This window comes from Gymnodraco acuticeps, unplaced genomic scaffold, assembly GCF_902827175.1.
Source record: "Gymnodraco acuticeps unplaced genomic scaffold, fGymAcu1.1, whole genome shotgun sequence".
NCBI classification, from domain to species: Eukaryota; Metazoa; Chordata; class Actinopteri; order Perciformes; family Bathydraconidae; genus Gymnodraco; species Gymnodraco acuticeps.
In genome coordinates, this window is record NW_022990295.1 from 4,677,445 (window position 1) to 4,699,501 (window position 22,057).

Consider the following 22,057-nt stretch of genomic DNA (forward strand, 5'->3'; position numbering starts at 1 on the left):
GTCACATACCAAATGTAAAGGCTTAATGTCCAAATTAAAAACATTTGATTAGCGAGAAAGCAGGGACTCTTGTGTGAACAGCTCTCTGTTCATCATCAGTTTAGAGAAGTCTTTAATTTAGTTACAACTATGCACTTTGATGTTTGTCCTCTTGCTTCAGAATTTGGATACGTTCTGTCTTTGAAGCAATACAGTTTATCATTTCAACCAAAAAACATTTACGTTCCATTTGTGTTTATTTCGAGTGCGAAATAGGATGACATTGATTTAAATAAGCTTGAATCTCCAAAACATTTGCAAAATGTTGCAACTGGGTTAGAAGATAATACAGTATGCTGTTGAATTGTATAAACAATGGATTGAAGCAGTCCTGACAGGTCACGTGAGAAAAAGCATTGGAAAACACATACAATAAGTAATTAGTGGTTATCTTTCCCAAGGACAGAGCCAGGTAAGCTGTAACACAGATTCCAGTGTTTCTAAGCTAACTGACTGCTGTCTTTACTGGTAATTCACAATAAATGGACATAATTGATAGTGGTATCAGTCTTCTCATCTCATTCTCTTGAGAAAAAAAGCAGAAAACAAATACCATGTTTCAAAAAAGACATCATCTTTATCTTGAATAGATGAATATAGCTTACTAAATTAGTATAAAGTTATTATTAAATGTTAACATTATGTCTATTCTGTACAGTGTAAATAGTGTAAATGTTACATCTATTTATTCACAGCTGCCTGAGCAGAGGTCATGATTGCTAAACTTCGCCTTTCAGAGAAAACTGTCATCTCTCATAAGCGGCATGAGCAGAAAGTGTACCTTGTGGCGTAAAGATTTGTGTACAGTGAGAAATAGTCAAATCACTGAAATATAGTATAATACCTCAGGATATTGCATGAGACATGACCCCTTGTATTAGAGGATGCATAAAGCAAATTAGAATAATGACCTGGGGGATGGACACCAGAAACAAAGTAATCTTAGATGTTGTCTAAAGCATTACCAGACTCTGTTTTTTTATATCAGTGTGAGAATTAAGATTGAATAGTTTTAGACCTGTCCACGGAGGATGATCATGAACATGATGGATTTATTTCTCTGAAGGTTGAATGTCATACATTCTCTCTTACAGGATTTTTCCATCTCTCACCTCAGAGAGGGGCAGATGGAGACATTCAGCAGGTGGTCCTGAATTGCAGTAATTAAAAAGACACAGACATCCCTCTAAAGTCCCCCCAACGTGAGAGCGTGCCGGTGCCCAGACAGTCAAGCAGAGCAGGAGAGAAAGATCAGATATTGAACACCTTTTATCAATTATTTTCACTCCATCTCCCACTCTGTCTTTCTGGGGGCAAGCTTTGTTGAAAAAATTCTCTCTCCGAACGGTGGAAATTTGGCCACTGCTGATAAGATTCTCTGCGGCAATGGCTGAGCTCATCTGAAGCCTTGACACCCATTTAAGTGACCAATAATTCAGACAGATGGTGACTGGACGACCTGATAGGGAGGGAGTCTGGACTTCAGCGTACACAGTGTCCTCAACAGGATGTACGTGAGTCACTAACCTGCCTAAATGAGTGATGTCATTAGCGTGAAATTGGAAATAAACTCTAGTCCAGATGTGCTCATTTCTTGTTTTCTTTTCGCAAATATACCATTGTAAAGTTGTGTGTTCACATGTGCTGTAAGGAATTCACTTTCTTTATTCCCTGTATTTGTTCTTTAATTCAATTATTTAGATACAGCCTGTGTTCAAAACCTCTATTGCCGAAGCCGCGGCGGGGAGCTGTGGTCTCAAGGTCCTAGATGCCTCAAGGGGCGGTAACCCTCGAACCTCCTGGTGGACACCGGTGGTCAGGGAAGCCGTCCGACTGAAGAAGGAGGCCTTCAGGGATTTGTTATCCCGGGGGACTCCCGAGGCAGTTGCAAGGTACCGACAGGCCCGAAGGGCAGCAGCCTCATCCGTGGCCGAGGCAAAGCAGCGGGTGTGGGAGAAGTTCGGAGAAGACATGGAGAAGGACTTTCGGGCGGCACCAAAGTTGTTCTGGAAAACTGTCCGACACCTCAGGAGGGGGAAGCAGGGAACCATCCAAGCTGTGTACAGTAAGGATGGGACGTTGTTGACCTCAACTGATGGAGTGTTAGGGCGTTGGAAGGAACACTTTGAGGAACTCCTGAACCCGACAACTCCGCCCTCTATGTTAGAGGCAGAGCTGGAGTATGACGGGGGATCAACACCAATCTCCCGGGGGGAGGTCACTGAGGTTGTCAAACAACTCCACAGTGGCAAAGCCCCGGGGGTGGATGAGATCCGCCCGGAAATGCTGAAGGCTCTGGGTGTTGAGGGACTGTCATGGTTGACACGTCTCATCAACGTTGCGTGGAAGTCGGAAACAGTACCGAAGGAGTGGCAGACCGGGGTGGTGGTTCCCCTTTTTAAAAAGGGGGATCAGAGGGTGTGTGCCAATTACAGAGGCATCACACTACTCAGCCTCCCCGGGAAAGTTTACTCTAAGGTACTCGAAAGGAGGGTCAGGCCGATTGTCGAACCTCAGATTGAGGAGGAACAATGCGGATCAGCTTTTTACTCTCGCAAGGATCCTGGAGGGGGCCTGGGAGTACGCTTATCCGGTCTACATGTGTTTTGTAGACTTGGAGAAGGTGTATGACCGAGTTCCCAGGGAGTTACTGTGGGAGGTGCTGCGGGAGTATGGGGTGAGGGGGGTCTCTACTCAGGGCCATCCAATCTCTGTACTCCCAAAGCGAGAGCTGTGTCCGGGTCCTCGGCAGTAAGTCGGACCCATTTCCAGTGAGGGTTGGCCTCCGCCAGGGCTGCGCTTTGTCACCAATCCTGTTTATAATATACATGGATCGGATTTCGAGGCGTAGTCATGGGGGAGGGGGTCTGCAGTTCGGTGGACTAAGGATTGCACCACTGCTTTTTGCAGATGATGTGGTTCTAATGGCTTCATCGGTCTGCGACCTTCAGCACTCACTGGATCGGTTCGCAACCGAGTGTGAAGCGGCTGGGATGAGGATCAGCACCTCCAAATCTGAGGCCATGGTTCTCAGCAGGAAACCGATGGACTGTCCACTTCAAGTAGGGAATGAGTCCTTACCCCAAGTGAAGGAGTTCAAGTATCTCGGGGTCTTGTTCTCGAGTGAGGGAACAATGGAGCGTGAGATGGGCCGGAGAATCGGAGCAGCGGGAGCGGTACTGCAGTCGCTTTACCGCACCGTTGTGACGAAAAGGGAGCTGAGCCAGAAGGCAAAGCTCTCTGTCTACCGGGCCATTTTCGTTCCTACCCTCACCTATGGTCATGAAGGATGGGTCATGACCGAAAGAACGAGATCGCGGATACAAGCGGCCGAGATGGGTTTTCTCCGCAGGGTGGCTGGTGTCTCCCTTAGGGATAAGGTGAGAAGTTCGGTCATCAGGGAGGGACTCCGAGATGAGCCGCTCCTCCTTCGCGTCGAAAGGAGCCAGTTGAGGTGGTTCGGGCACCTAGTTAGGATGCCACCTGGGCGCCTCCCTAGGGAGGTGTTCCAGGCACGTCCAGCTGGGAAGAGACCAAGGGGTAGACCTAGGACCAGGTGGAGGGATTATATCTCTTCGCTGGCCTGGGAGCGCCTTGGGATCCCCCAGTCAGAGCTGGTTGATGTCGCCAGGGAAAAGAAAGTTTGGGGCTCTCTGCTGGAACTGCTACCCCCGCGACCCGACCACGGATAAGCGGGAGAAGATGGATGGATGGATGGAGATACAGCCTATGCCAACTGTGATGAAGGCGTCTTCTTCACATAGATAAACATGGTGGTTACTTTTTAGATTACAGCTCACAAATGCTAGTGTAATTATCTAAGGTAGGCAAACAGACAGCTAGTACCGGTCCGAATAAAATGTAAACCTAGATTTTGTACAGCCCTAACAAAAAATATAAAATGTATCATGTATTTACATTACAGCTGGTAGGTGATTTTTTTTTACAGATTTTATAATAACCAGCTGGTAGTGAAAAGTCCATTTGATGCCTTTTCCAAATGATTTAGACATTTGCGATCAGCTCCACTGACCAATGTCTCTAGATAACATCAGGGTTGCAGTGCAAGTGAAAGAGAAAAAATTGAGCAGGGTAGCCCCATCCCCCCCTTTCCAATACTATTGTTATGCTAGGCTACCTAGCGTGTATCGTTATCTGTTGAAGTAGACATGAAAGTATATATTTTTGTCTAATTAATGTGAAAAAGGGAAAGAAACAAAACATTATGTACCAAATAATGCCTAATGTAGGCAATAATATCATTGCGATCCATGGAAGAATGACTCACCACACATTCATTATTTTACTATTTTGCTGTCCAATCAACTTAAATACGCTTTATTCAGGGTGAAAGTGCATGTATGTATGTGGCTCCTTAACCATGATTATGTGCTGAGGACAGAATATTCACGCCGCTAAGGATCTTATCTTTACCACTATGGTTTACAGAGGGGCCATCTTTCCTCACAAACACGCATGAATGCTCATACATGCATAGGTTAGCCCAGGTCACGTTCAGACAAGGTCATGTTGTTGACGTAGGAGTGTCAGAGGAGTCGGTGTTGGATGTCCCCACAGGTCCACAATAACAGCTCACTCAAAGCAGCTTTCCACCTAATCTCCTCTGTCACAGCGACATTAAAGTTGCATTGTTACGAGGGACAGCTCAAGTGCCACCCAGCCCTGCCTCATTGGTACATAGAAAGCTGCTCGTTTGCTGTTTCTCCGTGACGAGGACACTGCTTCTTTATTCTAATTTTGGTACGATTCATATCCTTAACATAGCTTTGATCAAATGTTGGATAACTTCCTTAGAAATCTCACAACGGTCAGAGTATTCAACAAGGTATTTTATGCAGCAAATGTCTTGAAAAACAAAAACACCCTGTGTGTCTTATCATCTGAGAAAGCAATCTTTTATACTCTAGGATAAAAGCGAGCTCCACAGTAGGGGGACTTGTAAATTCACTGAAACAGTAGGCTACAAGGAACTGAAAAATCATTATGTCAAAAAGGAGTTGTTGCTTGGGGACGGAGGGAGACAGAAAGAAAAGGAATAGGCAGGCACGACGGCAGATAAACATTGTTGCACATCAAAGCTTTGATAGGAGAAGGACATCAGAAGATTCGATCCTTTCAGCAGTGTGGAGAGACACGTATGCTGCCGGGGATCTACAAGATTAAAGCGGGCTCCAGAGTGAGCTATTGATTGATTCAGGTTTTTCTGCTGGAGCTTTATTGTTTATAGTGATGCAAGCTAATTTGTCAAATAACAAATCAAATCAAAAACCCACGGGCAGTATTTAGCTAAATAAAGATAATGTATTAGTTTCAATTCTGGAAACATCTATTGCCTAAAGCACACACACTTTTTGAGGAGGAAAAATCGAAAAACTGATCTTTTTTTCCTCCAGCATATGGGTGCACAATTGGGTCGGAAGATAAGCAAGCCCCTGTGGTCTGTGGACAGATGCAATCCATCCCTGGCTGTGTTGATGTCCTCTCCCATCTTGTCTCTCTCACAGGCATGCGGTGATCAGACCTGTGCAAAAGCTGCTATTCCTCCAGGATGCAGATGAGCAGAAAATGATAGCAGTGCTTCCCTGACATCTGCTATCGTTAGATAACCTGTGAGTATTGTTTTCCAGAGAGGATGAGGCAAGGATTACCAAAACCAACACAATTAATATGGAAGGTAAAGCACTTTTAGGTTAAGTGTATTGAAAAACTATAATTTTGTGTGGGCTTAATGTAAAAGGTCAAGCTTTATTTCAGGTACTGATCAGTTGTAATGAGAAAGTTAACAATGCATAAGCTTGACATTAGTTCTAATTGACTTTTGTGATTTAATCAATAAGACATCTTCAAAAATATAATCAATATGAATGGGCTTGTAAAGCACATTGCTGATATGCGAACCTGCACCTCTGTGTGAGTGTTAATGTGTGGATGTCTCACATAAAAAACATGACGATGCTCTAAACTTTGTGTCGGTCAGCGATTCAACGGTAATGATGAGCCAGGTGTCTGTCCTTTGGCCAGCTGCCTGGAGATAGCATTAGATTAGACTGTCAGGCAGGGTGGAGGGGCGTGAGGCATAGACGCTGCTCTGTGGAACAGACGTGACAGGGATTTCATGAAACGCATCAATCATGTCATTGGAATATAGCTCGGACATGGTCGCAATATCATGGGTTAGAGCTGCATTATGACAAATGTCAAATTGAAGGATGGGGGGAGTGTCGTCTATCTACAGTGCACTAAGCAGCTTCCACACAGGACAAAGTGCAGCTCTTCAGAGGGTCTTTAACATTTTTCTACATTATAATAATTGGCAAATGTTCTTTTTTTTATTACTTCTTTATTATTCTCTATTTTGTGTCCTTCTTTTGTCTTTCAGAAACACCTTATAAAAGTACACTTTACTTACTCATTGTATTCCAAATAGTTTCAAGCAAATTTAGACTTGAAAAAACCCTGAAGAAAGCAAAGGTTTGAGAAAAGTCTGAAAAGATAAACAGTGTTTGTACCATGACATTTATTTTCTTATTTCCCTGTTTGTTATTCCTTCCACAACCCCTCATATTTCCTTTATTCGACTACACAATAAATGACCGTATCAAGAGCCAGCTTTGTCCTGTGACCTTGTGAATATAATCCAGAGCCATAAATTGAAAAGAGGGACAATACCTCCCGTGTGTTCTATAATTCAAAGTAATATTGTGGCAGCAACTGGATTTATTAGTGCATCTCTCATCTGATATGATGGGAGCTTATGGGACCGATCAGCAGCCATCATCTGGATTAAAACATATAAGGACTTTATAGCAATCCAGGATGCCAAACGAATAATTCTCCAATCAGCACAATGCAGTATAAACACGTGCACTCGCACACACACACACACACACCCATACAAATGTCCCAATAAAAAACATCTGTCACTTCAGTAGTGTGCTTATCTGGCCCAGCCATGTCAGCGCTCTCCCATGGCAGCAGAGGCGTTTTATGCTCTGCAGATGAGTTGGCTGATATGCTGTTCAAACACTGTCTCTTCTTGCTTTTCTGTACAAACACACACAAAAGACATGCCATTGGAGGTAATTAATGGGTTGATACAACCACACAAAAGCAGGATTCGGCTTGACTGCTCGGACTAAACACCACCCTCACTTCTACCACCACCACCTACACACACACACTCCCTTCTTCCGCCCACACCTTCCTAAAAGATCCCCTAAGAAGCCACCAAGCCACCTCCTTTTCAACCTCCCCCCTCCCTCTCCTTCCTCCCTCTCACACTCTGTGGTCTAAGCTGCATGCTCACAGTCCCGAAACACGATGAACCATTCAGCCCTATGGGAATTTCTCCACCCAGCAAGCCAACGTCAGCTACATCTGTGTGTGTCAGCCAGAGTATAGATGCAGTAGCAGCAGCAGAGTGGCAGTAGCAGTGACTGGACTCAGGCGTCAGGCAGCCTCTCGCTGACGTTCTGCTTCAACTTGGCTGAGAGGCAGTTCATCAAGCTCAGCTCAGACTGGGAGGAAAGTTCTCTCCTGTCCTCTTTCTTAGGTTCCTGGGTAGATTCTACTCATTTATGAATGACCAAGTAAGGATGCTGTGCAACTTGAGGATACTTTGCTCAACGAGGTGCCTGTGTTGAACGGCCAAAGGGAACGTGATGCTGTGCTCTGCGCCTCTTGAACAGGGATGACCGAATCCTCCTGGCTGTCCACCCTCCTCCTCCTCCTCCTCCTCCTCTTCGTTCTCTTTTCTCCTCTCACAGTTGTACCCCAGACTCCTCTGGCATGCGAGGGTCAAGTCGGCAGGATTTTCGCATCCACCTCAATCCTCTCTCCAACTGTGTTGTGATCCTCAGCGCCACACTTGACCTGAAGGCTTCCCAGGCAAAACAAAGGGATTAACCGTGAACTTTACTCTCACCAGGATACACGACCTGCGCTTAAACAGAAGACTGTGAAACTGATGAAAGTCTACTGTGAGTATGTTCATCTTTCGTTTCCCCCTTCCCCCTTTACATCAGTGACTTGTTTCGCAGTCAGAGAACCATGATTGATTGAGTATGCACTTTTTGATTAATGCACAAAGGCATGACCTGGATTTCAGGGGAAACAGCGTCATGTGCGCACAAGTGCATGTCTGAGAGGTCTCGGCATGTATTTTTAATGTAGCCTTTTACCTTAATGAAGGCAACAGAGGATGTGCTGCCGGAAAGATGTGCATGCATCTGTTCTTCTGGCAGACTTTATATAGAAAAGTGTATTATTAAATCACAAATTAGATACATGTTAAAGCCTATTTTAAGCTTATCTCTAACGACATTGAGGAAGTATGTGTTTGAGGGTCTGTAAGCCTCCCCATATAGCAGCATGTATATTTTATACCATCATCCTTCTTCCACTTATTTCTATTTCATATATTCTCCTGACCTATTTTTACCTACCCTTTACTCCCATTTCCTGTCAATTTGTTGTCTTAAAAAATATCTTAAAATTAAAAAAATGGTATCCTCATTTAATTAGCTGCTTCTGATATTTTAAATTCCTGTTTTTTCCCAAAACAAAAAGAAATGTTTTCAAAGCTAAAGCACATCGCTCTCACCTAATTTCTCCCTCTCTCTTTGATTAAGTGGAAATGACTAAACACGGAAGGATTAAGCAGTGAAGCGTGATTTTAACGAGTCCATCCAGTCCCCAGAGATTTTCTGAGGGGCTTCAACCAATGAACAAAGGTTCTGGGGTTCTTTTAAAATAAAAAAAAATAAAAAAGTAGCCACCATAAAATAAAATGGTTAGGTGGGTTTGGAAGAATCGTGAATGGATTGTAGACCACTAGCATTGACTGGCAATTTGACCCGTAAATTGTCTTTTTCAAATGTGATTTTGCAAATGTCCTGTAGGGAAATGCTATAGCATCTGACAGTTAGCTAGATTTTAACTATATTATCAAACTGAGATAGTAGCTTAATGTTCATGTGTTTCTGAGTAAGTGCTTTACTTCCAACCATAACTGAAACTTAATATTTGAACAGCATGGAGGTTATTCCAACCATTACCCTTGTTTTTGCAGACATCATTACGGAGTTGGTGATATCAGACAACCCAGAGGCTCAAACAGAGAAAGACACTCACATTTAGAGAACTCTTCATTAAAGAAAATGCAAATGACTTCATAGCTAGATCATTATCCAAACGATGGATCATTAATGAAATGTTGTTGCTCATAAAAATGAACTCCTCGAGGCATTAAGCAAATTTGTTGTATGCCCTTCAGCAGCTGCCAAACCCACTGCAGGGTGTCCTTTAGCAGATCATAAATTACGCTGGGAAATGGTAATCAGATGAATATTATGATAATATTCATCTGATTACCATTTCCCAGCGGAGAGGACATATTTTTCAAGTTTTTACTTGTTTTAAACTCAGTTTTAGTGGTACAATATTTAGGCTCTAAATACACAAAAAGAAGAAAAGTACACATCGTGTGCCACCAACAGTGACGCACTTATGAATATTTCAGGTTGCATGTTTAGGAGCCGGATCTTACATGTGAACATTTATAATCTTCTTTGCTTCTCCTCCAATGCCTGATTCACATAATTATTCAAGCATTTCTTGTGTCCTCATTCAGAAATACACATATGCAGGAATCTTAACCATGGGTCAGTGCTGCTGACTACAGGATGCAAGAACTATTGTGCCAAAAAGCTCTGGGCTGATTTGCACATCATACATAGATTGCTCTCCACGCAGACACACATGGTGTCCCTTGCCTCCTTTGCTTTGACTTGCATCTCTTTGCTCTCTCTTCTTCTTCTTTCTTCTTCTTCTTCTTTCTCTATTAGTCGTAGGCGGAGGATGGCTGAGTCTAGGCTTATTCGGGATCGGCTAGGCTTCTTCTGCGGTCTTCTTATCTTCTCTTCTTCTCTTCGTCTTCTTTCGTCTTCTTCTTCTTCTTCTCTTATTCTTCTGCTTCTTCTTCTTGTCTTCTTCTTCTTCTCTTCTTCTTCTTCTTTTCTCTCTTTCTGGTCTCTCTTATCTTTTTCCCTTTCTTCCACAAATGCCACACCGTGCGCTTTGTGTTTCCAACCAAAGGAGAGTGTAGAAAAAGGTTATGTATGACTGGGGGGCCTGGTGGGGGGCCGGTGTATGAAGCCACTGAGCAGGAGCACTGGTGGCCAGGTGCCAGAGGACCTGCAGGAAGCCACCCTTCAACATGTCCACCTCTGCACTCAGTGTGAAGGCTCTGAACCGATTTGTGCTACCTGCCTCACCGACTGGACACTGTTAATCAGTGGATCAATGACCATCACTTATGCATACAGAGCTAACAAGATATTTCAGAGAGAGTCTAATACTCTAAGGATGTACATGTAATGACTTTTCTGGGCAAGAGTGAATGCAAGATCTCTTTGCACCATTATATGCAGGGGTGCACATAACTTTTTTGCCCTGGTTCTCAAACGAGCACCTGGAGATGTTGCTTGGTGCTCATCCTTAAAATGAAATAAACCGTAACTTTTGAGGGGGGTCTTGACTTATTTGCCAGACACACGGCACTGAACACACATGCAGAGGTGAACACAGAACACACATGCAGAGGTGAACACAAGACAACATTAGCACGACCAGTAATCCTACAAGCTGTCATCACTACCCTCCTGACTGTCAGACATGGTAGCTGATGATGTAGCCCTACTTCTTTATCTCTGGTTGAGTCTGCGATTAGCTTCTTGCATCCACAAGTCAACAGCTAGTTTTGGGTCGAAAGTCTCTGTTGTCATCTTAGACAAGTGGATGTAATCAAATAAGTATGTGAACATAACCAATAGCCTACCATAGCCAATAACAAATGAATGTAACTTATTTTATTTGTGTTGTTCATTCATATCTTATTTTACCTTAACATTTATTTATTTATGCATTTTTTTTAATCTCCAGTTTTAAAGGATATTTTGGTTACTGTCCTATAGTATACATTGAATGATTTAAAACCTGTTTATCCCAATAATTACAAAGGAGTGCCTTACATAAATTGTGACCAAACCGTTTGAATTTAGACTACGAGTCCTTTACCTCACTGAGCTGTAGTTAACTTATCAGCCTCTCAGTCTGACTGGAGAGGACTCTCCCTCCACATGATTGTAGAAACATCTTCTTATCTCCGTTAGAGCAGCTAGCACGGCACCAGATTATAATAGCAACAGCGCTGGTACCACCCTCCCTCTCTACCTCGCATTTTGTCTGTGAGCTGCGGGCGCCAGATAAGCCAACATCCCCCATTTTCATCACTTACAGCGCCCATCGTACAGGGCAAATGAAAGGTGGAACCGGGGTGAAAAGGGTGTTACATTTACTTAATTGTGAATATTGTTACATCAAGGCCGAAAATTAGGATGAGCCCCAACGGTCAAAATGTTTTTTTCCCTCCCGAACTGCTAGCGCAGCACCTCCCCAGATATGGCGCCCTAGGCGAACATCTAGCCAGCGCTACGGGCCGCCCTGAGTTCATATCATGGTTCATATGCAACTCGCAAATATCTTTCTCTCTCTCTCTCATCATCTCTCATCTCTCCTCTATTTTCTTTTTTCTCTTCTCGCTCTCCTTCTCAATGTTGGTACGCAAATGCGCTTTGTTTCAAATGACCGGTGCTTTTTTTGGCGGAGGTGCGCATGCGCACCTGCGCACCAGTTATGTGCAGCCCTGATTATATGGCACAAATGACTCAAGGGTATTTTATCCTCATACGCTGTACAACCAAATCCCAATATAGGCGATGTGCTACGAAATTCTGCAGCATTGCTTTTGTTTTTAAAACCTCCCCCTTTCCTCTGATCCAGACAGCCTCACAAAGCTCTACCCCACCGTAGGATACATTTGATTCCAAACTGCATCCCTGAAAAGTCCAATAGAGGCCACACCGGACCATATGCACTTTATAGTAATGCAGAGTCCATATTTACCCCACACTCTGAGTGTACCATTAAGACACTTCCTGCCTCGATTTAGAAGCTATTAGCTATTATTGCTTTACCTGTTGAGGTCCGGAGGTATAAGTATTTTTCTGTGTTTGTGAAAGCTTAGCAACACAACAGTCCAGTGGCGGTTCTAGACCAATTTGACTGGGGGGGGCACTGGGGGGCCAGTTATTTTCTGAGGGGGGCACAATAAATGCAGGACGAAAAAGAGAACTAGACAGTATGAAGTAATTGCGCATAAGAAAACAATGCAATACAGTTATTGGTATTTGTTTCAGTACACTTATTTATTTCAGATATATCTTATAGTTATTACTGTTAGCTTCAGCTTAAGTTATAGTACAATTTTTGCACCATATCATATTTATATAAAAATAAAGGCAATGAACAGTTAACATCTCTACTTTACATCTACAATTACAATGGATACAATAGTTTAAATCACCTTCAATTATCGTGGGTAGTCTCTCGAACATATGTTTCAATCAGTCTTTCTTGGATGCAAACAGCCTCTGATGATCCGAGATGAAAAGTGTTTGTTTTTCGCCACGCTTCAGCCGGACAGTGAAAGTGAGTGCACCGCTCTAATGGGTCCTGAGTGCACCGCTCTAATGGGTCAGACTAGAATGACGAATAACGTTTAGTTCCGCCCTATTCCCGTCATTCAATAAATCGTGTAATAAATCATGCATTTTTCATTTTTTTCACCTTTCTTATTTTTAGGGGGGCTACAGGTCAGTGTTAGGGGGGCACTGGCCCCCCCTAGAACCGCCCCTGCAACAGTCATCAGTGAGTCAGCCATTTCTATGTTTCTAAAATTCCTGCTGCTATCATTACTTGTTTTACTTTTTTGTGGCATCAAAATTAATCACTGATGGTTCCAGCCTTTTGTCCTGGATAAGGGAACATATGCCTGGACTATTTGTATACCCACTGGGGTATTTCGGGTTTAATTCCTACAACACTGCCTTATGTCCGTACAGTTTAAATGAATCATTGAACACTTCAGAGTGGCTACCCACTGTATATAAAAATAAACGAATGGCTCTGTGAGGCTTCTCTTAATGTTCAAGCTTCATGCTTACATCTGCATGCAAACGTCCACATGCTAACAAGCTAACAATGACAATGCCAACAAGCAGACGTTTACTATTTAAAAGGCACAATTAGTTAAATGTGTATCTGGTGTTTTTTTTAACAATACAAAGTTCAATAACTATCTGCACTAAATTTCATGTAATTGATCCGATAGTTCTATATTTTACCGAAGACTAAAGTGGCGGACCTTTCAACCAAGGTAGCAACACCAACCACCAGCTAAATGGAAAAAACGATATCTTAAGTTTAAAAACCAACACCATTTTAATTCATTATGAAGGTAAACAATTGGTACCGAATGGTTATTCGCCAGGAAATAGCAAATAGATCTGGGGATAGATTTATGCTAAACTAAACAGTGTTATGATGTCGGGATTTTGAGTGATGTGATTTTAAATATCCTTTTACAACAAGATGAGAGCCGATACAAGTCCTGCAGGCGGACCCCCATGGTGACTGGAATGTTATTTGTGTGGGCTTCAGGCTGTCGGTAGCACTCCTGCAAACCTGGCACTGTCAAACAATTGCCAATGAGTGAGGAAGTTATTTCTCACCGGATAGTGATGTTGTCCAAAGCAATACATTTTTGGTTAAAATTGCAAACAATTTAAGGAGCTCTACAGAAAGCAGTTAGTAGAGTGTACATGAGAAATAAGAGATTAAGTGGAAAAAAATGGCAAAATACTCATAGGTCATGCAGTAAGGGCTTGAAGATTTATTTTTATTTTTCAGCAACCTTTGTTTCATGATCAATGCAACAGGGAAACTGCAGGGAGAAAACATCATGACCCTATAACACAGCCAGCGTTACCTTTAAGTTATTTGTTCTACGAAGTTGCCAACCTGGACCCGTGTGTTCGAAACAAACCCAGGGGACAACACATTTTTATGCTTTGATGCCTTGGCTTTCATGACCTACAAATGCATGACAGTGCCATGTGGTCTTTCTTGAGAGTTTTTTTTATCAAATGTGTTGAAGCAACATAAAATCCCCTCGGTTTGAGTGCAATTCCACTATTTGTAGCATTTGCATATGCAAATAATTATATTCTGTAGGGAAACAAAGATGGCCATTCAGACTAGTATATTATATATATATTAGGGCTGTCAAACGATTAAAAATTGTAATCAGATTAATCACAGCTTTAAAATTAATTAATCATGATTAATCACCATTCGAACTATGTCCAAAATATGCCATTTATTTATGTATATTTTTGTGGGAATGGAAAGATAAATGAAAGAAGGCGGATATATCCATTTAACATACAGTATCTGTTTATTAAAACATTTTTCTGCGTGTCAAAATGAAAGACAACCCACACCTATCAATCATCAAACCGTGGGGTCTTAATTCATTACGGGTTGATTTATATCAACGGGGGAGTACTTCAGGAAAGTCGACAGAGGGGGGGGGGGGGGGGGCGGCGGCGGCTAGTGGAGTACTTCATGACCACAGAGTGTGAACGTTTGTGATCAGCTGTTTTAGTGCAGTTCTCCAGTGAAGGGGGGGGGGGGTCTCCCTCCGCAGCCGGTTAGCGTAGTTTTGGCACAATTCCGTTGTACAGACCGACGTTAACAGCAGCCCTGTCTGTGCACACGGAGACCGACTCTGTCGTCCGGTGATCTAACCGCCTTCTGGAAAAGCTTCACAAGTACGTCGGTACGCAAATGCGCTTTGTGACACAAGTGACGGTACGCATTTCAGATTACGCACATAACCAGTTATGTGCACCCCGTACTACAGCAAAAGTATTCTCCGTCGGGACTTCCTGCAACAACACCACGCCGTTATCAAAGATGTTCTATTGAGAAGACGATCACTACGTGACAAAAGTTTTCAAAACCGTGGCTATTGAAATCAATCTGACTAACTGCTGTCTGTACAATTTACTCCGCGCGAGTTGGCAGACTTTATTTTGCTTACTTTAACATCATTTTTCATGGTGGGGCTAAGCCATTTCTTGGTATGGGTGTAGCCTACCCCAGCCATACCCTGGCGCTGCCACTGGTGGCACGTATGGGGCGGGCCATTCTGCACATGCGTTAAATGCGTTAAAATATTTAACGCATTTAATTCAAAAAATTAATTACCGCCGTTAACGCGATAATTTTGACAGCACTAATATATATATATATATATATATATATATATATATATATATATAGTCACTATACAATGTTTGAACTTGATGCTAGTCTCTGTGTATACTATTCTGCAGTGTCATTTCCTCACTCCTCTCCCGGGGAATACCTCAGCCAACTGGACATTACGGCATTGGTATTTTAAGCTGTGCCACTTGCTCTGCTTAAAATCTGTACATTTCAGTGCCATGTTTTTCAGCCCAGCATCTGCGCCCTGTGCATGACCTTCCAAAAGCTTCTCAGCTATTAAAAAACCACTGGTACAGCACCGGTATAAACAGGGAGGCAGAGACTTTTAGTTTGGAGCATCAAAAAGTTTATGTAATATCAGATCCACAGAAATAATCCTCAATGTAGTTTTTGAGTGTTGGTGCACAGGCACAGGTGGGCAGAGAAACAGACTGACAGATGACATGACCCCACCCCACCCCACCCCCCACATACAACCTGGAGTGTACAAGCGCTGCCATCAAAGGACTGTAAACCCCAGCCACTATCGATTGGTGCGTCCAGCACCCTGGGATAAAAAATAGCATGCACCCCACTGTAATAACCTGAGAGTGAAGGGGCCAATTGTACTTTCATGTTAGTTTCTATGTGTGGAGGTTGTTGGCTGCCCTCTAATGGTGCAGGGTGTGTAGTTTGATGTAAGTGATATACCATCTTGATAGTATCAGACATTTGCACCGAGCATGAACACTGCTTAATCACCCATGACAACAATGCTTAATCATTGTGTAAAACCAAGACGATCGTATCTTGTGATTTTTAAAACCCAATATTTTACTTAATGTACTTAATTGTATACACGTACCTCTGTACTTATTTTTGGAGACCTGAAAGTTTCTAAAATTAGGAGTTCAAGTGTTGTTCTAAAGCGGGAAATGATAACATATGCTAACTGAAAATGCTTCTGTTGCTAAAGTGAATATTGCACAACTATGGAACTGCACAGGCTTTCCACTCAGAAAATATCTGCTCATTTGATCATTTAGGGCCATAACTCTTAAACATTTAGTAAACACTGCAGAAATAGTATGCATGGCTGACGTATTAGCTGGCAGCGAGTTTGACACGTAGGCAGATTTGTATGATTCACAACTCTAAGTTGGGCACCAACTGCATTTGTGAGTTCAAACACATTAAATGATTATTTTGATAGTATTGGCTCATTTAGAGTACACTAAAGTTGGTTTTATTTTTGCGTAATCAAGTTATGTCCATCTTAGTGAACTACAAATTGAGTTTATACACAAGAACCGATTTAGAGAAAATAACACAATTGTGCAATGGCCTGGATTTATTTGAATGTGCCACTGTTTGCCTAAAACACCATATGGGTATACTCACATGAGCTTGATATAGTTGTGTGAGCTGCATATAGTACATAGCTTAACATAATTCCTTAACGATGAGAGCAACAAATATCAGAGAAAACAAGCCTTCACTAACATGATATATAATTGTCAACAGTAAATGCTATCCATTTGTTAAGAAGCAATATGCCAAACACGCCACAAACATGAAGTCTCAAAAAGCAAAAGCCTATCCTTTCAATGTTCTTACTCCTTAGTATAGCAAAGCATGAGTGTGTGATGCTCAACATGATGAATTGATGCCATCCAGTGGCTAAATGGAACATCTCTGTCTGAATGGCTCCAGAATAACATTTTTGCTTTCTTTTCTTACCAGGAGATCTTCTTGAAAATGAAAAGTCCCAACACTCTTGTCATGGTTGGATGCAAATAAACCAAAGAAGAAAATAGAAGGAGATAGTATGCCGAACTTAACTGGAAATACCACAATGGATATTCACATGGTCAATCTCTGGGAGGTGATTACCATTGCCACCGTGTCGGCTATAGTCAGCCTCATCACCATTGTAGGGAATGTGCTGGTGATGCTCTCCTTTAAGGTCAACAGCCAGCTGAAGACGGTGAATAATTACTACCTGCTGAGTCTGGCAGCTGCTGACCTCATCATAGGTGTTTTCTCCATGAACCTGTATACCTCGTATATACTGATGGGCTACTGGGCCTTAGGGAACCTTGCTTGTGACCTGTGGTTGGCATTGGACTATGTAGCCAGTAATGCCTCTGTCATGAACCTGTTGGTAATCAGTTTCGACAGATATTTTTCCATCACCAGACCTCTGACCTACAGGGCCAAGAGGACTCCCAAACGAGCTGGCATCATGATAGGTTTGGCATGGATGGTGTCACTTGTTCTGTGGGCCCCACCTATTCTCTGCTGGCAGTACTTTGTCGGAAAAAGGAATGTCGATGAGAAGCAATGCCAGATCCAGTTTCTCTCCGAGCCTGTGATAACCTTTGGGACAGCGATCGCCGCCTTTTACATTCCCGTGTCAGTCATGACAATTCTGTACTGTCGAATCTACAAGGAGACTGAGAAAAGGACCAAAGATCTGGCTGAGCTGCAGGGGATTACCTATCCCACCGAGCCTGGGGTCCCTCCGCCTCAGAAGACCATTGTCAGATCCTGTTTTAGCTGTAAATTAAGGTCAACATCGCATGACAGGAATCAAGCCTCTTGGTCTTCCTCCAGCAGAAGCCATGCGGCCAAATCAGCAGCCACCACCAATGACGAGTGGTCCAAAGCTGGTCAGCTGACCACCTTCAACAGTTACGCTTCGTCAGAGGACGAGGACAGGCCAGTGTCACCAGGGGGATTGCAACCCTCCTTCAGGAACCAGGCTTGTGAGACCCTCAAGAGCGGAGTGGGCAGCGAGAGCGAGCAGCTTAGTAGCTATGAGGAGGATTGCTACTTTCAGACTCCGCCCAAAAGCAACTCTCAGAAGAGCGGCAAGTGTGTGTCCTACAAATTTAAGCCTGTGGCCAAAGACACTGACGTGGAGAACCACATCAAAAATGGAGAAACCAAAATGGCATCATCGACTTTCTCTTCGGCTGAGTCCATGAGCGTTCCATCCACCTCCTCGACGGCGAAGACCATAGACGCCACACTGAAGAACCAGATCACCAAGAAAGAGGATGGTGCTGATCAAGGAGAGGAAGGCAGCTCAGACTCTCAGCGCTATCTTGTTGGCCTTCATCCTAACATGGACGCCATATAACATCATGGTGCTTATTTCCACCTTCTGCAAAGACTGCATTCCCCCCTCCCTCTGGCATCTGGGCTACTGGCTGTGCTACGTCAACAGCACCGTCAATCCCATGTGCTACGCCCTTTGTAACAAGACTTTCCAAAAGACCTTCCGTATGCTCTTACTTTGCCAGTGGAAGAAGAAAAGGATTGAGGAGAAACTTTACTGGTATGGACAAAACCCTGTGGTCAGCTCCAAATGACATGAACTATTTTATTCTAGGATAATGGCTGTTAGGTATATGTTTCTATTGTCAATGTAGGCTTCATGAACTTGAATTTTACCCAGTATCAAAAGTATTAAAACTGTGTCAAGGAACTGGTACAATGTACAATGTTGCTCATTAATCAGTTGTTCTGCTATAGTGGATGTTTATAACTTTGGAAATGGAAGACATTATAAAAGTGCCCCAAAAAAAACAGTGACAGTGTAAATATATTCTAAAACGTAAGGAAATACTAGTATTTCCCCCCAAAATGGATGTGCTTATGCAGGATATGCCATCGATTAATACTGAAATTATTTTTACACAGACCGTTGTTGTATTCAAGATGCACAGTTTAACATCTGTATCATACCAAATTGCTCCAACCCTTTGATAACTCCTGTATTGATGCTCTTCCACCCAAAAAGTCAAAACACATGCAAATGTATTCTGTTGGTATTTACATTTTTTATTTGTATTGAGAATGCACATTTTAAAGTTGCTTTACATGTTTTCCTAAGGTCAGAACCTGCTTGCATAATCAAGATTGTAACTTTTAAAGGATGTTTTTTTTGCGTTCAAATATAGTATTTTCTTCCTCTGAATTAATGTAGCTTAGTAAATATGTCATCATATCTTCATTGTACTTCTGGAAAACGTGTAATGTACTGTGGCAAATAAAATGCTATTTGTGAAATGTTCCTTCGTGTTGGATCAGAGATGACGTGGAAAAAAATGTACATGTGTCATAAGCTATAATGTCATGAAACACTTTTTGTAACTGTGATGAATCTGCACTTGCAATTTGGGGAGTTATGAGACCTTTTGCTTCATGTATTGACATGGTGATCAATGGAGCTACAGCTAAAATGTACTGCATTTTTATACTGTGTTTCAATTTTGTGATTCTTTTTTGTTCTTTTCAGTATTTTGTGATCCTGTCCATGCATTTCTGAATAAAAGTGGTAAATTGCATGTCCAGCACAAAGAAAATGTCCTTAAAAAAACTAAACTCCTGGCCCTCAATAGTTGCCAAATCCTGGTTTCTCATAGCTCATCCTTCTTGCAGTCTCGACTTTGAATCAGTTTAACTGTGTCTGAAGGTCTCACCATCATCCATGCATACTTGCACAGTCGCTCCTTATTGCAGTCCTTCTGCCAGTAGATAACATTTCTGCGATTGAGGTTGGCACCAGCACACGCGTCGTACCACCAACCTCCTCCCGGCACCCCCTGAAACTCCAGCTTAGCACAATTTTGGAAGTAGTTGTCATTGTCTCTGTCTTTAGTGGTGAACCTCTGGTTGTCATGCAGGTAGTTCTCTGTGTCCAGGGTCAGAGCGTCAATAGCTGAGCCCTGGAACAAGCCCAGCCTCAGCCTGTATGCTGATGATTCACCCTCCACCAGGAATGGATCATACTCCCCCGTCTTAGTGACGGCCTCTTGGTCCACTAGTTTTATTCCCAGTTTGTAGCGCCCAGGGCCACGGGTGAGCTGATGAATGTATTCGTTTCCGAGCCAGTGATCACCAGTTACAGCCCCAAAGCCATTCTTGTACTCAGCCCAGGTACGATCGAAATCCACACTGCTATTGACGGTGATATGCTGCACCACGGTCCAGCCTCCCTCCTGCATGGCACAATAGGCCACGATTCGGAGGTCACCTGGTTGGATCAGGTAAACCCCGTCTCTGGCCTTGCCCGAAGATGTCATCAGCATTTCATGGCAGTCTCTGGGCAGCACTGTTGGGTAAATGTATATTTAATTCCTGACTGGTGATTGATAGATTAGGTATGATAAACAGATGGAACAATCAACCTTCATGTATCCTTAGATGATTACATTTTTAATATCAGGAGCCTGTTTGTCTCTCTTTGTATCACTTTGTAGAAAATGTGTCTCTCTTTAAAGTCATTGTGTTTCTTTGGGTGCTTGTTACTCTCTTCCATATTGGTACTTTTGAAGCAGAGCTGCCCCTCAAATTGTGGCTGCTAATTTGCTTTATTGCGATTAGATTAGATGCAAAAATAAAGCACTGCATTGTTTTAGGGGAGCTGGTCGCTGATTGTGGATCTTGTAACTAATCTTTGTGCTAAGAAACTAACAGGCTGCTAGATTTAGCTTCAGATGCATCGTACACATTGGTCAAACCTCTAAAATGTAGCTCCCTGCAATACATTAAATAACTGTATTTCCTGAGAATTCTAAGTGAAACTATTAATCTTTGCAACCACTTTTTGAACAATGTGAGAACATCTATATCTAGACCTCCAGGTGGCAGCGTAAAACACTACACTGAGCCATTGAACAGCAATGCCAGTGATTATTAGTCATAACATTGATGTCAACAGCACAGCACTATTTCTCAATTCCTCCCAGGTAAACATGTTAAACCTTGATCAATTGCGAAACTATTACAACTGTTTGTCTGAAAAATGATCTCACTAAGATGCACAAATCACCTCACGGGACATAACACTTATCATGAATAAGTCACTAAACAAGTTAGGCTTGGAATTTGACCCTCACTCTTTGGATAATCCACACTGATAATCTAAGATAAAAGTAATTAAAAATGATTAAAGCAATCACAGGACACATAGTGCATACTATATCTCTAATGCTAGCTTGAGTTTTCAAGATTCTGCACAAGTTATGACCATTTCAAATTCCCAACAACTGCAAGCAAAGTACGTTACTGACATCAAGCAGCAAAAAGAACTGAAAGTAAAAGTCTGCACAAATAAATACCTCTCATTCCACCGTTCAGGACCAAGTTATGCTCATCAGGGGGAAGAAGATTTAGGTTCTCAGCTTGGAGGTACTCCATGTCGACTCCAGCCACACTGAGCAGCACCAGGGTCGCTGCTAGCAGCCAGCATCTCACACACTGCATCCTACACTTTCCTTTGCTGTCAAACCAACAGTTAATAACACAGCACTGTACGCTTCTTACTGAATTCAGTGTACTAAATGAACAGAACACTAACAAGGTGTAGTGAAAAAAGCCTTACCTTTAAGGACAACCCTGTTAAATACAACAACATATATGTTGTTGTATTTACCCAAATCTTCCACACTTCCACTATATTAATCTCCACTTGTTGAATGAGAATCACTGGAATGCATGCAGGACTGTTGGCTGCTGAGAGTTCACTGATTGCAGGTCCCTTCACACAGCCTTCTACTGCAGTCACAGCTGGACTTCAGCCTCAGTTTAACATCCCAATGACAACTACCAACCCTCCACTTATCTGTGTCATGGGGGATAAACCTACATGTAAATGGGGAGATATGATCTATGTAAACACTTATCTCTGATCTACTTAAATCACTTCAATAGCAAATGAAACTGAAGTGCAGATGGGACTGAATTGTAGGGATTTAACTCAAATGTGTTTTGTTGATCTGGAAGTGTATTTGTTGATCTGGAAGTGTATTCCTTT

General features: G+C 42.6%; 2 protein-coding genes across 2 annotated transcripts; one reads left to right on the forward strand and one right to left on the reverse strand.

The window, feature by feature from the left end:
- Nucleotides 1–7,366: 7,366 nt before the first annotated feature.
- LOC117549960 (muscarinic acetylcholine receptor M5-like) lies at nucleotides 7,367–19,586 on the forward strand. Its single transcript, XM_034222157.1, is given in 3 exon segments — nucleotides 7,367–8,039; nucleotides 16,975–18,282; nucleotides 18,284–19,586. Coding segments are annotated over 2 exon segments (1,548 nt in total). The 5' UTR covers nucleotides 7,367–8,039; nucleotides 16,975–17,059; the 3' UTR covers nucleotides 18,609–19,586.
- Nucleotides 19,060–21,806, reverse strand: zgc:194887 (uncharacterized protein LOC571819 homolog). The gene is made up of 3 exons (XM_034222159.1): nucleotides 21,626–21,806; nucleotides 21,363–21,523; nucleotides 19,060–20,353 (listed from the first exon to the last, which is right to left on the reverse strand). Exons 2-3 carry the CDS (start codon nucleotides 21,505–21,507, stop codon nucleotides 19,659–19,661), a joined length of 840 nt encoding a protein of 279 aa, XP_034078050.1. The 5' UTR covers nucleotides 21,508–21,523; nucleotides 21,626–21,806; the 3' UTR covers nucleotides 19,060–19,658.
- Nucleotides 21,807–22,057: the final 251 nt, after the last annotated feature.

Bases quoted from the DNA above. Each gene is read 5' to 3' on its own strand.
- zgc:194887 (XM_034222159.1), bottom strand. From the start codon at position 21,507: ATGCAGTGTGTGAGATGCTGGCTGCTAGCAGCGACCCTGGTGCTGCTC. The intron at 20,354-21,362 runs GTATTTATTTGT...TTTACCCAACAG, and splicing joins CCTGAACGGTGGAATGAGAG to TGCTGCCCAGAGACTGCCAT.